Here is a 14736-nt window from a genome sequence, read left to right as displayed (position 1 = left end):
GCATAGATTTGAGCCCACAGCCCTGACGTGCACTGCAATGTAATAGGAACAGCAGACAGGCCTTCCGGGTGGGCAGAACCTGGGGTGGCCCCCTTAAACTGCGACAACAGATGTGAGGGAGACTGCAATCTGTGGAAGATGACCCCGTTGGACTCTGTCACCTCAGATGCAGTGACCCAGGAAGCAGTGGCAGGTCAAGAACACAGATGGTTGCGTCCCCAGTTTTTCTCTGTTCTTCCCCATAGTTTTGTTCCCACGTGGTCACTTTTTGTTCTTTTGCCCAACACAGAAAATCCCCCTTCCTCTTTTACCCAAAGTCCCCCTTCCTCAAATGCCTGCTTTTCACCTGCTGAGAGCTGGACAGTAGTGATCTGACACTCTTCGGCTAGAATGAGAAGTCCTCCGAGCCGAGCCTGACTACACATTTCTTTAGTGTGTTTTCAGGAAAAGTCTGAGTTTAGCCTTAGGGCTAGTACCATGGTGTGCATGACCTCGGGAGAGTATCGTCACATCTCTGAGCCTCAGTCCCCTCATCGGTATGACAGGACATTGCAGGGTGTGTGGGAAATTTGAGATGCTGTAAGCAAGCACCAAGCCGGGGGTCTGGCGTGGAGAAGGTGTCTGGTGAATCATAGCTGCTGTCGTTATTGCTGGCTGGCATTAATTTATACGAACCTTAAACGTTATCCGTTTTAACGCTTGAGTATTTTATTCTGTATTATTCAAGACTTTAACTGTGGAGGGAAGTCCATCTGTGTTCCTACAGTGAACTGTGCTTAAACCCTGACAGACTGAGGGGGAGAGGGTGTTTGTACTTTGTCCCTTTTACTCACCCTTTGTAGGGGAAAGGAGGGAGAGGGCTCACACTTGATGGAAACCAACAATGGCAGGCGCGGAATAAACCTTCCTTTTCCAGAGGTGCCTCTTCTATTTTTAGCTTTTGTTGTTGTTGTTGTTGTTTAGAAGATGAAGAAACGGAAGCTGGAACATATTAGAATTTGCAATTGTCTTGGTCCTGTGGGTGACAATTCCAAGGCCTGTCTCTCAGAGCGGTGGTGGGTAACACAGTGTTCGTGCTCCTGAGATTTCTCCGTCCTGAGAGCACTTGATTACCTGGGCTTGTGGTAGAGCCAGAGAACCATTTCCTTGCTGCCTTTTGAAGCCTAGTAAGAGTGCTCTCAGCCTCTCTGTTCTGAGCTCTAATTGCCAGTGATTGACTCCAGAGTTGCTGCCGTCTGCCTCCCATGGAATGCCAGACTCCTGTGCCTGGGTCGTGAGGTCCCAGCCCCTCTCTCGTGCCGTCCCCACTGTGTCCTCCTCTCTGTCTGGGCCTTGCTTCTCACTCCCCACACTTCCTTCTTCACAGTCCTCAAGCCCTGTTTATGCCCATTCCAGAGCCTTTCTCGGGCCATTTCCCGTCTCCCTCTCGAGCCATACAGTCATCTTTGGGAAGAAGCTGTGGGGGGCTTATCACTGAACTGATTCTGAATGTTAGCTGATGACACTTGGTCTGCTGCAGCCATTTTCAACCTTGGCTGCACATTGCAATCACCTGGGAAGCCAAAAACAATTCCTCATACCTGGTCCCATCTCCACAAGTTCAGATTTAATTGCTTTGAGGGGTGACCTGGGCATCAGGATTTTTTAAAGCCCTCCCCGGTGATTGACTGGACAACCAAGGTTGAGAACCACTGGTTTACAAACTCATTCAACCCCCAAGCTGAGTCTGTGTTCTAATAATAGTTCTGCGTGTTCCCCAATGACTTGTAGACCACTGTGTTTTAAACAGTTTATGTGAGTATAAAAATGTGTAAGTAGCTATTTCCACTTTGTGTTAGTGTGGTAGATTTGAGGGCTGGAGGTTCTGTTTTTGACAATTCAATTCCTAGAGTACCTGTGGGCTGGCTTGACAACAGCAGCCGCAGCAGCTACCTTTTCTCTGGACGTCGGCATGAGTCAGGTACGGTGCTAAATGCTTCCTAAGCTCGGCACGTGCATTAGCCCATTGGAATCCTCCCCACAAGCCCATGAGTGGGCCCAGAGTTTGCCCCCCTCTGATTAACGAGGATCCTGAGAGGCTCACCTCCCTGCCCAGGGCTGCACAGACAGCCGTGCCGACCTAGAGCCCAGATGTGTCTGGTGCCAAAACTGCACTGATCCTCTCTCCCTGGGAAGGAACAGCTTCTCTAAATAGCTGCCTGGAGAAGGATATACCTGTTTTAGCTTTGGGGTTGAACTTTTTAAAAATTGGGTTGCATTCTTTTGTGTATCGAGAACTTCCATACATTTGATTTCAGCTTCACTCCCAAGTTGCCTAGATGTATCCAGGACGGGGAGGCCATTTCACAAGTTAGTTTTTCATGTACTCTGGAGACGTTGTTTTAGAAAAGCATCTTGCTTCTAGAGCCTGACCTAGTGGACCCTACCTCAGCGTTTACTTAGTCTTCCTAATATTCTTCTTTGAGGTGATCAGCAGTGCTATCCCCATTGCAGAAAGGGGAACTGGGGTGCCAAGTATTAATCATCTACTAAATATTAGCATTAGGTTGGTGCAAAAGTAATTGCAGTGTTTGCAATTATTTTTAACCTTTTAAACAGCAATTACTTTTGCACCAATCTAATAATAGCTACCAGTAATTGAGTACTTACTAAGTGCCAGGCTCTGTGCTAAGCTCTGTACATCCTGTGTGATTATCCTCATTTTATAGATGAGGAAACCGAGACCAGAATAGGTACAGCTACTGCCCAAGGTGGTACAGCTAGTAATTGGGTGCTATGTTTATTTGCTTGTTTTTTAACTTCCTTATGAGCAAAATTGCAAGATGCAGGCTTCCTTTGCTCTCTGGCCTTAGTCTGGTCAGCCTCCATTGTGTGTGCCCTGGCATTTGGACACCCATGTCCAGAATAAGCCATTTGAAGCATAAACTGAATTTTCTTTCTGTGTGTCGAATGGCCATTTAATAGCTATTGTGAAACAGAATCTTCTGCCAACCTTGAATATCATACTAAGGTCAAACAGGCTCCAAATATTCCTGCTCCAGCCATCCTCATAAGAGGCTGCTTTGGTGTGAACCACCCCTGAAGGTGAGAACTGGCTCTTAAGAGCAGTTTCGCACTCCATCCATCTCTGAGCGCTGCTGTTGCTCACAGTTTCAGATTAATGACAAGGTCCCTGTCACTGCTGCTGGGGCACTTCATTATTGCCAGGGCTCTAAATGCTTTGGACAGAAACACATCTCCCTTTCTCACTAATAATGCATAAACCAACTTGTTTCCTCCCTCTTCAAGGATATAAAGCCTTGGTATTTTTCTGGTTTGTTAAAATATGTACCCACACACACAATTCTATAGAGAGAATAACTCTTTATAAAGAAAGAGATTGTTAGTGTGGTGAGTGGATAGTCTCAGAAAAGAAACTCCATAGCAGCCTGTGTCAGGGCAGCAGGTCACTAATTGAATGCAAACCTTTTTAAAAATGTTGTTTATCCTCCTACAGGGCTTACAAAACCATTGAGGATGATGACTTGAAGTTTCCCCTTATATATGGAGAAGGCAAGAAGGTAGGCACTGCATTTCCCCAGACTGAGAGCAAGCCTGGCTCTGCATAGCCCACGGCAGTCTGTGGGTTCCATTCAACAGCTCCTGATTCTATAGCCTTCACAGCTTGAAAGAATATCACCTCCCTCATCCTTCAGGCCTCCTGTCTTGAGGGTCCAAGGAGTGGCAGGGTTTGGGGAGGGGTCGGTGGCGAGCACAGGGGATGAAGTCAGTTTTGTGAAAAATGTATCCCCCCTTGTCAGTCCAGTTGAATCACTTTTTACACTGTGTAGACATGAGCACTTTCACATACATCATCTCATTGTATATCTGACAACAAGCCACGAGGCAGGCAGAGTTGGCTAGATTATGTCCATTTGGTGGAAGAGGCAGCTGGGACTGAGGTTAAAACCGCTCAGGCGAAGGTTTGCAGCCAGCGAGGGGTGGTGCCAGATGTGGAGCCATGGTCCCTACTTCCTTCTTGGGCCCTCACACTGTACCATGGAAGTTCAGACACCATAAGTCGGCTTCTCCACTTGCCCTATGAAGGGGACTCAGAGCTTCAGTGTGACTAAGTTATAGCATCACATGGACCAGAGCCCAGGCTGACAGCACAGACGGTTCATCACCGGCTCCCAGGGCCCCAGTCTGACCACACATTGAGCAGCAGCAAGAACAGTGCTGAACAGAGGGATGGCTGCCGCTCTCACCGTCTGTGAGCAGAGACTGGAGGAGGGCGCAGCGCTGGAGAGGAGAGGAGGAAGATTTGAGCCCATCTCCCAACAAGAACGGACACCTTCTGAATCATTACTTTCTTCCTGAAAATATGAATGCATTTCAACTAGGTGCTGAGAGTTCCAATTAGAAGTGAAAAATGTGGTCACATTAGAAGAATGTTCAACTGAAATTTTTTTCAGCATTTAATAGCTTTTAGCAGGAAGAAGTGACTCATAAAACTGAAGGATGCCTTCCTGGGCAAAACTTGTGTGAATGAGTGCGTGCATCTTCGTGTCTGTGTCTGTGTGTGTCTGTGTGTGTGTGTGTCTGTGTCTGTGAGTGTGTGTGTGTGTGTGTATGTGTGTGTGTGTGTGTGTGTGAATATGAATGAGAGGGGAAGAGAGAAAACACACAGAATTAGGTTTTGGGACTCGGGGTAGCCCAGCAGCGATTTCATTGGAAGGAGGCATCTCATGGCGAGAAATGAAACACGAATATCTCTGTAGAGATCATTTTTCACACTAACTTGCCCCTCCCTGGAAGGGGACACCTTCTACCTCACCCTCGCTGGCTCAGGATCAGGGCAGGGAAGGCCTCTGTTCCTGATAGGATTGTGGAACCTCTCAGCACAGTGGGTACCAATTGTGTGAGTCACTCAGCCCAGGGACCCACGCCTGCATTTCTTTGTGGCACTGCGATTCTCAGTATTACCCTGCTATACCCAGTGAGTTCCGGTGAGCTCAGGACCACATCCTGTTACTTTTACATCCCTAGCACCTGTCTAGCCTGGTACCTGACACATGGCAGGCCTTCAGCGAATGCATGAGGATTCAATAAGCTATTCCGTATACTCTATTCCGTTACGTTCAGGATACTCTCCTTCCTACAACAGGAAAATGCACAACTGTGTCCTTCAAAGATTATGAGCAACAGGATTTAAAAGAGCGTGGGTTTTCCCAGTGAAGCCGCAAGTTCAGTTTGCCAGGATATCATGCTCCTCAAGCAGTTCAGTTCATTAGGGCTGGATGATTCTGTGATATGCTGCTGGCCACGTTTGGCCATTGTAGCTGTTAACCTGTTTAAAAGCCAGTGACTCCCATCGCTGCTGGCTTGCTCATACCAAAGTAGCACACCAGCGGTCTGGAGGGGCCGTGATTTCTTGAGGAATCTTTACTACTGCCACACGTTAGCTGTCTGGATCCTTTACAGGGGTTTTCTCTTTCCTTTGGCACATCCCTACCCAGAAGTTTCAGAATGCTTTCACAGCCGTTACTTTTCATTTTATTTCTGCCAAGGAAGGACTTGTGTGGGTGACACCTACAATACTCTGTAATGTAAACAAGTTCAGTAACTAGCAGAAACATCCGATTTCTTTGGATTAACACGGCCACCTGTGCCTTTTCCAGCAAGAAAAGGTGCCATTGCAGGGAGGAGAGCAGAAGGGCCGCAAGGGACTCAGGATTTCTGCATTTAGAGTCGAACACTTCTCGGCTAGAAGGGAGCTGGTCCAGCCTCTGTACACAGCAGAGCGTTTCTGCAGCCTCACCAGGGGTCCCCAGGCTTCACATCATGTGTCTGTGTTTTACCCCCTTTGACTCTTGCCTTTAAGAAAATGTGTCATGATATGTGGGATATAAAACTGAAAGCGAGAAACAAGACAAAGAAAGAAACAAAAACTCATAGACACAGACAACAGTTTAGTGGTTACCAGAGGGGAAGGGGGAAGGGGAGAATTAGAAGAGGGAAAAAGGAGTCAAATATATGGCGACAGGAGATTTATTTGACTTTTGGTGCTAAACACACAATGCAAATACATATGATGTATTATAGAATTGTACACTTGAAACCTATAATTTTATTAACCTGTGTCACCCCAATTAAAAAAAAAGTGTCATGGTTTCATTTCCACTTTAATTTAAACCCACCCATCTTCTGAACTGAAACCAGCTCCAAATTCCACAGCCTTTTTGGAAACCTAGGAGGAAGATAATGGTAATGTGTTAAGAGTGCAATGTTTATTAGTATTTATGTTTTCACCCAAGCAATAGAGTGAGGATTCAAGCTCGGGTCTTTGAGCCATGATGCTACAGCAGGGCTACTATTGATGAGCCAAGTGTGAGGCCAGTGCACTTCATTCCACCTACAGTGACCTTTATTCTGTCCCTCTGTGTTTACTTGTCTTGATGCTTCCCATCCTTCTGCAGAAAAATTTAGTGCCACCTCCAGGGAACCTTCACAGCAGAATTTTTACTTCCTCTGAACTCACATAACACAGTGTTCATGTGTCTTTCAACACTTTAGACATGTGCCTCTTCTGTCTCTTACCAAGTTCCTTTATAGTAGGGACAAGACTGTAAACGTTTGTCCCCCATATGGTATCTGCACATAGTAGGTGCTCACTAAATATTTGGGTAAACCACATCTGTGGCATCCTGGGAGGTATTTAGGCTGACCATGTAGGCATTAGTATAACAGTCTTGCTTCCTTAAAAGCATTTGGGAAACTGAAAGCACACAGAGGATGGGTTCTCAGCCGTGAGGTTCTGTGTGGTGGTAGCAAAGTGACATGTTCCTTCCCACTCAGAGAATCTGAGATATATGGGTAGGTTACAGTGTTGCTAATGGTCTATTTTCTCCAGCCATTAAATATGGTTTTGGGAGGACAGGAGCTGTCACTGACTTCTTTAAATCTTTTATTAGTGCCTTAAACCATGGAAATACTTGTAGAGTAGGTATATAACAGACAGATGGGCAAATGTATGATGGATGGATGGATGGATGGATGGATGGATGGATGGATGGAGGATGGATGCTGTTGGATTTGGTTTGAACTGCGTTTAGTAGCTGTAGACATCACACATGTATGGGATTTAGTTTATTGGACACCCTTCCCTCCAGTCTCTATAAAGGAAAGCCGAAGAGACAGCCCTACAACCTATTAAAACTTAAGGTAATTGGTAGAAAAGCCACTCATTAAGGACATAAGTGATCTTGGTGAGCTTTCCTTGGAAACAACTACCCACATACATTAATAGCAAGGGGTGGAGAGAGGCGGGAAGAATTGGAAAATGATTGCTACTCTCTTAGCTGGGGGCTTTCTCTGTATGTGTGAGTATTTCTCACGACCCTCTGCTTTGACTCCCAGGCGCGAGTCATGGCGACCATTGGAGTGACCCGGGGCCTGGGGGACCACGACCTGAAGGTGCACGACTCCAACATCCACATCAAACCCTTCCTGTCTTCAGCGCCAGAGGTACCACGTGATGTCTTTGTTTCTGTTTTTTTTTTTTTTTTTTAAAGATTTTATTGGGGAAGGGGAGCAGGACTTTATTGGGAAACAGTGTGTACTTCCAGGCCTTTTTTCCAAGTCAAGTTGTTGTCCTTTCAATCTAAGTTGTGGAGGGTGCCGTTCAGCTTCAAGTTGTTGTCCTTTCAATCTTAGTTCTAGAGGGTGCAGCTCAGCTCCAGGTCCAGTTGCCGTTTCTAGTTGCAGGGAGCATAGCTCACCATCCCTTGCGGGAGTTGAACTGCCAACCTTGTGGTTGAGAGGACACGCTCCAACAACTGAGCCATCCGGGAGCTCAGTGGCAGCTCAGTTCAAGGTGCCGTGTTCAATCTTAGTTGCAGGGGGCGGAGCCCACCATCTGGCAGCCTTGTGGTTGAGAGCCCACTGGCCCATGTGGGAATCTAACTGGCAGCCTTCAGAGTTAGGAGCACGGAACTCCAACCACCTGAGCCACCGGGCCGGCCCCTGTTGCTGTTTTGTACAGTAAAATACTTTCTATCCTTATTCTTCCCCTGACTTACACCCCACATCCAGATGGGTTTCTGCAGTGCCTCTCATGTCTGTTTCTTTTCCCCACTCCATGCTCACTCTGACCATCCTGTTTCATGCCCGCAGCACCTCTGCCCTGAGAGCTGCACAGCAGCCTTCTGCCTCAGTCCATCCCACATATTGCCCCCAGGCAGATTTTCCTAGACAACTACTCCGACCCTGTTTGCTTAGAAGCCGTCCACACCACTCCATGGCTTGGAGAATACAGCCCGGACTCCTTCTGTTGGCATTCAAGGCTTGTTATAAATCGGTCTGACTTTTTAATCTGAGCTTTGTTCCCTTACATCAGCCAGAAGGAACTTGCAATTTCCTTTCCATGACCTTCAGCTTTCCATATTTACTTACACGGTTCCTTGTACCTAGAATGCCCTTCCTGCCCATCTCCAAACATCCACATTCTTTTCCTCACTAGGGTTTAGCTCCAGTGCTTCTCCTGTGGAGCCTTCCCTGATTGCCCTGCCCCCACCAGAAGTAAAGTCTCTCCCTCCTCCCGAGGCACACAGAGCTGTGGCCTCTCACTATGGCGTTTTCTGCCTCATAGCATAGTTGTTGGTGTATATAGTTTCTCCCCTCTTAGATTTTAATTACCTGGAGAGCTTGTATCACTCAGTTGATATCTGGAGAAGTTAATTGAAAAACAAGTTGTCATATATTTTATTTAAAAAAATCATTTTTCTTACAATACAGGAAACAATATCAAGCTCTATTTCAGAGTATATAATTTAGAAAAGATTTTGTTTCTGAGGTATAAATTTAATAGTAGCTTAGGGGTATATATTTCTCACATAACAAAGAGGCTGGAATTTGGTGGCCGCTAGTGTTGTTGCAGCAGCGTCACTGTGTCAGGGCTGGCATCTCTGCGTCTCTGACTTTTCCTTCATGGTTGCAAGATGGTGGCAGTGGCTCCAAATACATTGTCATGCAAGGCAGGATGTGGGGGGCAGCCTCTCTGAATCCAAAAGATATTCTCTTCCATTTCATTGGCCAGAATGGTGTCACAAAACCTCCCCTCGCTGCAAGGGAGGTTGGGAGAGAGAGAACGAATGCTTTAACTTTTCCAGTTTCTACAGGAGTGAGGAACCAGGGAGGAGTGAGTCGGGAACCAGTAGTGTTTACTTCCCGTGTAATTAACTGTTAAAGCAATGCCTTGTACTGGAAATGCCCACAGTGTTTAGCCATAGCTCCCCCTGTGTGTTCTTCCCAAGGGTAGGTGCTGTTTTAGTGAAGGCTCTTTTTGTTGGACAAAACAGAAACCCACTCAAGCTAACTCAAAAAAGGGAAATGTTTATTTTAATGGTATTGGAAGAGATGTTTATGGTGTCCACAAGAAGCCTTGAACAGCCAGGCTTTATGGGAGGGTGGCTGTGGACTCCAGGAGCCCTGGAAAGCCTCCGCAGTGGCACTTTGTCACCTCCATGAGGGTGTTCTGCCATGAACGTGGCCCGCCATGTTCTGTATGCTTCTGCTACCAGCACCCCAGGTTCTCGCTGTCCCAGGGCCAGGTTACCAGAGAGGAATCTCATTGGCCCAGTTCACCTTTTACAGTGGGCCACAAGGGACTCCCCATCTTGTTGTCTGCTGCTTGCGATTGTATCCAGGGGACTGGATGGGCACAGTCCCCTAGGCCCACCACTTTGGCAGGGCTGTGAGTGGGGTCGTACCTTTAGACACCTTTATTGCTGGGGCTGTCATCCAGAATACACCTAGTCCCAGGACATTAGGGGGCCACTGAGAGGGAGATCTCTAGGAAATATCAGGCATGGAAGACAGATTCCTGATACCACCCAGGAGCTCAGGTGAGGTCAGCTTGGTGGAGAGAATTACCATTCATCCAGAGCCCACAGATGTCGCCCTTGGAGCCCCCATGGCCATCGGCGTGATGCCGACCATCACTATATAAAATGCCCAAGGTCCCCCAGAGGCTGGGGATCCCTGGTCTCTCTCTTCTGGCCAACATGAGGATCCAGGGATTATTGCTGAAACTGTTCCTGGCCAGAGAAAAACAATAAATACTAGACTCATGGACATCTCTGTTTTCCCCCGTGGGTGAGAGGCATTTATCAGACATATTAAACGGTGCCGTCACCTTTCTACTTCCCCACAGAGACAGGTGACGTGTGGTTCATGCTCTGGGGGTGAGGAGTGTCTCAGGAAACACTAAGTAACCATTTTGCTCCCAAAAGCAGAGTTAAAACCTCCACCTTACCCCCCAACCCCCTACACACACATGCTTTCTGTATAAAGTGAGAAGAGGTTTGGGTCCGTTGGAAGGAGAATGATCTCTATGCAGTTAGATCTAGATCTTCCCATCGCTCTGCTAAGAAGAGACTGTACTTGACAGAGTGGGCCTGTGTGGGAGACTGAGGACGGATGCAACATCCCACTTGGTTGATCAGAAACCTCATGTCACCTATCTGGAGTGATGCTGGTTTGCAGGGAAGTGGTTTATTTCAGCATTGGTGAGGAATAGGGAGGATTTGAAAAGAAACTGGCTACCTCTGGAAAAACTGAAATGACTTAAGTGTAGAGTTTTTATAATAACAAGTCACATTTGTTAACTACTTAGTCTGGGCCAGACAGCATAACTTCTTTTTTTTCACATGCACCATCTCATTCAATCCTCACAGCAACTCTGTGAGGTGTGTACAATTATTATACCCATTTTACAGAATGGGAAATTGAGCCGCAGGGAAGTGTAATAACTCCCCCAAGGTTGTACAGCTATTAAGTAACAAGAAGGTACTTGTACCCTGGCCTATCTAATTCGATCAGGGTGTGTAGGGGAGAGAAGCTGAGTTCAAGGAAATTTCTTTGGACAATGGCCAAGGGACCCATTGAGTACTGGTTCGAGGGGCTCTGAGGAGAGACTTTTGACTTGGGACCTCAGTGGCCAGAGTTTCCCATAGAAATACCACTGGCCACGGTTTGAAGTTGTAGCAAATGATGGTGTAGTAGGGAAAGTAATTGAGAAAGACAGTAATGGCCTTTGGTGGGTGCCAATCTAGGCCAGACAGAATTGTGCAAAATAAGATTGTGTGCCTATAATTTAGCTTAATGGGTATGTAGCATAGATCCCAAGATTCCTTTGCACGAGATTAAAATTGTCGTACATTTTAAACGCTTCCAGATGGAGAGGCCTTAGCCAGAGCAAGGAAAGGGGAGGAAGGCTGGAGGGAAGAGGAGGAACAGCTTGAATTGGCTAGTACAGAGGCGTGCAGAGAAAAGATGGGTACAGGGGACCCCTCATCCCCAACCTTGGACAGAAACTCCTCCCCCCACCCCCCAGTCGTAGTATTCAAGTGAGAGAAGCAGCTGGGGCTTCGGTTGGGAGCCCAGAAAGCAGGTAAATTGATTTAAACCATCTAATGAAGAATAATTGACTCCTTTCCTGTCTTCATTTCCCCCACCCCCACCCCAAGCCTCCTCTGGCTTTCTGTGACTTCCTAAGAACACCCCCCTGCTGCGTTTCCTTTGCCAAGCATGGATCTTTATTTCACATTTGGGTTCTGAATTTCCAACCCAGCTCAGTCTGGTAGTTTTAACGGTTGGGGGGTAGGGGGGTGGGGAGATGATTTAGTTCTAGGAAAAAAGGCTCAAAAATCTTCTTGGAAATCAGCGTTGTTCCCTTCATCATTGTAGCTCCTAATTCGATTTGATGAGTGAAATAAAAATAAATCAAAAACATGTGGATCGAATTTATGTTTAAAAAAAAATAAATGCACAGGGGTTTAAAAATTAGAGGAGGGTTTCTAGCCAAACACATTTTCGGTTTTGCTGAACACAAGGCGCTGGAAAAATCTTGAGTTTGCCAAACCGGTAGAGCAGCCGCCAGGTTTGCTGCGCCTCCCTCAGATCTTCCGACGGCCACGGCAGGGGTTTCTGGCCAAGAACTGAACTCCACAAGAGGCCCCGCCAGCCAAGGGCAGGCCTGCCGCGAGGGTGGGAGGCAGTGGGCTCTCCCCTCCTCCCAGCACCTTGTTTGCTCTGAGTAACAGCATGAGGTGCAGCCTCTCCCCCCCATAAGGGAAAGGGGCCCAGCCGGGTCTCCCATTCCCTTGCTCAGGGAGGCTCATCACCTTTTCCATATCATCCTAAAAGTTCAAGGGGAGAAGAAAGGATCTGTGAACTGAAAGCCTTGGAGCCGAGACCCTTCACATCCTCCCCTTTCCCAGCAGTTCTTCCCCGGCACATGCGTCATGAGTCTGTCACTGGGGCAGCCTGGCTCAGGCCTGCAAATGTCTAAACTTCCAGATGCTCTCTGCTCCGTGCCCCTTTCTGGCCTGTGACAGGCCCTCCCTACAGCTAGGATTCCTCCGAGTGCCACTCTCGCTTTCTGGCCTCCACTCTGAGACCCATGCTGTTGCCTTTTGTCCCCTCGGGGGCTCTCTCGGAAGAACGAGGCCTTTCTCTGCATGGGGCGGGGGACAGTTTGCAAAGCCACACCCCCCTCAACTCCGCACTCCCCCCTCCCGCCCCTGCCGCTCTGAGCCCTGAGGAGCCCAGTGTTCTTTCGGCTTCATTTTCCCTCTCCGTAGTGCTCACGATTCCTGGCAGCTGTGCTTTGTAACTCCAGCTCTCATGGAGCTCATTCTTGGTTTTCTTCACCTAGATATGATTTTTTCTTTCCTCTGAAACAGGCTTTTCTAAAAGAGGGAAGATCTTAGATTCTAGTATCTGAATTCCAGCCCCTGCACCGGCATTACCTGTGGCCTGTACAGGTTATTTCAGCCCGAGCGCCCCCTTCCTCCAGGTGGGGTGCAATGCCCACACGGGGCAGCTGAGGATATCCATGAATGTGCCGGCGAAGCCTTGGCATGTGGTCAGTGAACACTCTTCCTTCCCTATGGCTGTTGGAAGGCTTCCCGCTGAGGGGTTCCCAGGGTTGACTTCCACGGTGAGAGGGACCCCCCCGTGGTCTCCCACAAAAACACGGACAGTGTTTAAGGTCTCATGTGGGCATCTTCACATTTATGGTCTTCTGATTCCTGGTAGGTTTTCGTGCCCCGCGCCAAAATGCCATGGTATTGTGTACTTTCTCCAGTCTGGCCAGTTGATAAGTAACACTATTGGTGAATAATGACATGGGACAGCATATAGGTATACACATATATGTGTCCGTGTATATAAAATCTTCAAGAAAGTTTTCTAAAATGGTAACCGTAATTATCTTTGGGTGGGAGAAGAGGAAAATCATTTTTTAAGAATTCCCTAGACCCTTCAAAAGTAGCTTAGGAGGCCGTGTGATACGGTTAGGAACGCAGACTGGTAATCAGTGTGGGCTTGAAGCTCTCGCTCTTCTCTTACTAGCTAGGTGAGCTTTAGAAAGTGACTTTGTCTAAATCTCAGCTTTCTTTTCAATAAGAAAAGGACAATGGGGTTGTTATACCCAAGAACCTAAGGAACAAATGACAGATAAAGTACTTAGCACAGAACCTGGCACAGTCGATATTAGCTGCTACGGTAGTTCCTCTTCATATGCCATTGAAACCACAAAATTTCCCTGACTCTTTACAGAGGGATCATTGGTCCCTCAGCAGAGTTCATCAAACAGAGCAGTGGGGGACGTGTCCTCAAGGCTTGAGAATTTTTGGCCCGTTGGAAGGTGAGACTAGCCAAAGAAGAATCAGCCACAAACCCTGTGATTCCTGTTTCCTAAGAGACTAAGGGAAGTCTCAGGAGGGAGAGACAACTACGTCATCCAAAGAAGGACAAGTAGGACAGGGAAAGGAAGGAAGCAGGAGTGAGTCTGCTGACTCCTGTGAAGTACAGTTTGCTTTCCAGGGTCATGGAGTTGGGAAGAGTAGCTTGAAGTGCCATTAGCTGTCATAAAGCTGGTTCTGTGGGGGGCCTGGAACTGCACCCACAGCGTAGGTAAGGTCTTCAGCAAGGGGAGACCCATGATGATAAATGTGGTGGGAGCCTTTGTCTGTCACAGCAGGTAGGTGGGTGTGGGGAGATGCAGGTGGGGAGGCGGCAGGGAGGCCCGTACAACGGAAACGGGCTGTGATGAGCTGGGCTAAGGCTGGGGCTGAAAACTGAGAGGAGGCATGTCTGAGAGACATTTCAAAAAAACACACAAAAGGTAACGAGAGCTGATGGCAGATTTGATTTAGAAGAGAAGCAGAGTGAAATTTCAAAAAAGAAATAATAAATTGCCTATGAGAAAGGAAGAATGTTGTTGCTTGTTGTGGTCTGAAGAAGAAAAACAATTTTATGCCTTTGGCCCTGAGTTTTCTGAACCAATTAAAAAAATAGACACAGGAGTCAGGTAAAAATAACTTAAAGCTAGTATAAAGTTAGGTTGGAAACCATGGTTTGGATGTAAGACCAAAATAGACTTCTTATTGTTCTCCAGCCCCCAATTAAATTTACCCACCAGACAGCTGTGGGCTCTCATCCCCCCTACACACACACACACACACACACACACACACACACACACACACACACATCTTCTTAGTTTTCCACCTGCTGGAGGAAGGCGCATAGGGAGCAAGTCCTACTTATGGATAAGTAGGGACCAAGGAGAAATCTCCAGAGGGCTCAATGTCCCGTGTCCCATATCACCAATCCAGGAGAGAGGGCCAGGGAGTGTTACAGCGCAATACAATGTTGACTGCAAAACAAAATACCCCAAAACTTAGAGGC

General features: G+C 47.4%; 1 protein-coding gene across 1 annotated transcript in view; it reads left to right on the top strand.

Moving 5' to 3' along the window:
- The window catches only part of PPM1H (protein phosphatase, Mg2+/Mn2+ dependent 1H), a 237844-nt gene that overhangs the window by 191687 nt on the left and 31421 nt on the right, over positions 1–14736 (top strand). The window contains exons 7-8 of the mRNA XM_019732426.3: positions 3497–3560; positions 7399–7506. Of these exons, the coding sequence (XP_019587985.1) occupies positions 3497–3560; positions 7399–7506 (172 nt within the window). The remainder of the gene's footprint in view (positions 1–3496; positions 3561–7398; positions 7507–14736) is intronic.

Source organism: Rhinolophus sinicus, chromosome 1, assembly GCF_057876585.1.
Source record: "Rhinolophus sinicus isolate RSI-liver-muscle chromosome 1, RSI-T2T, whole genome shotgun sequence".
NCBI classification, from domain to species: domain Eukaryota; kingdom Metazoa; phylum Chordata; class Mammalia; order Chiroptera; family Rhinolophidae; genus Rhinolophus; species Rhinolophus sinicus.
This window is presented reverse-complemented; position numbering and strand designations above follow the sequence as displayed.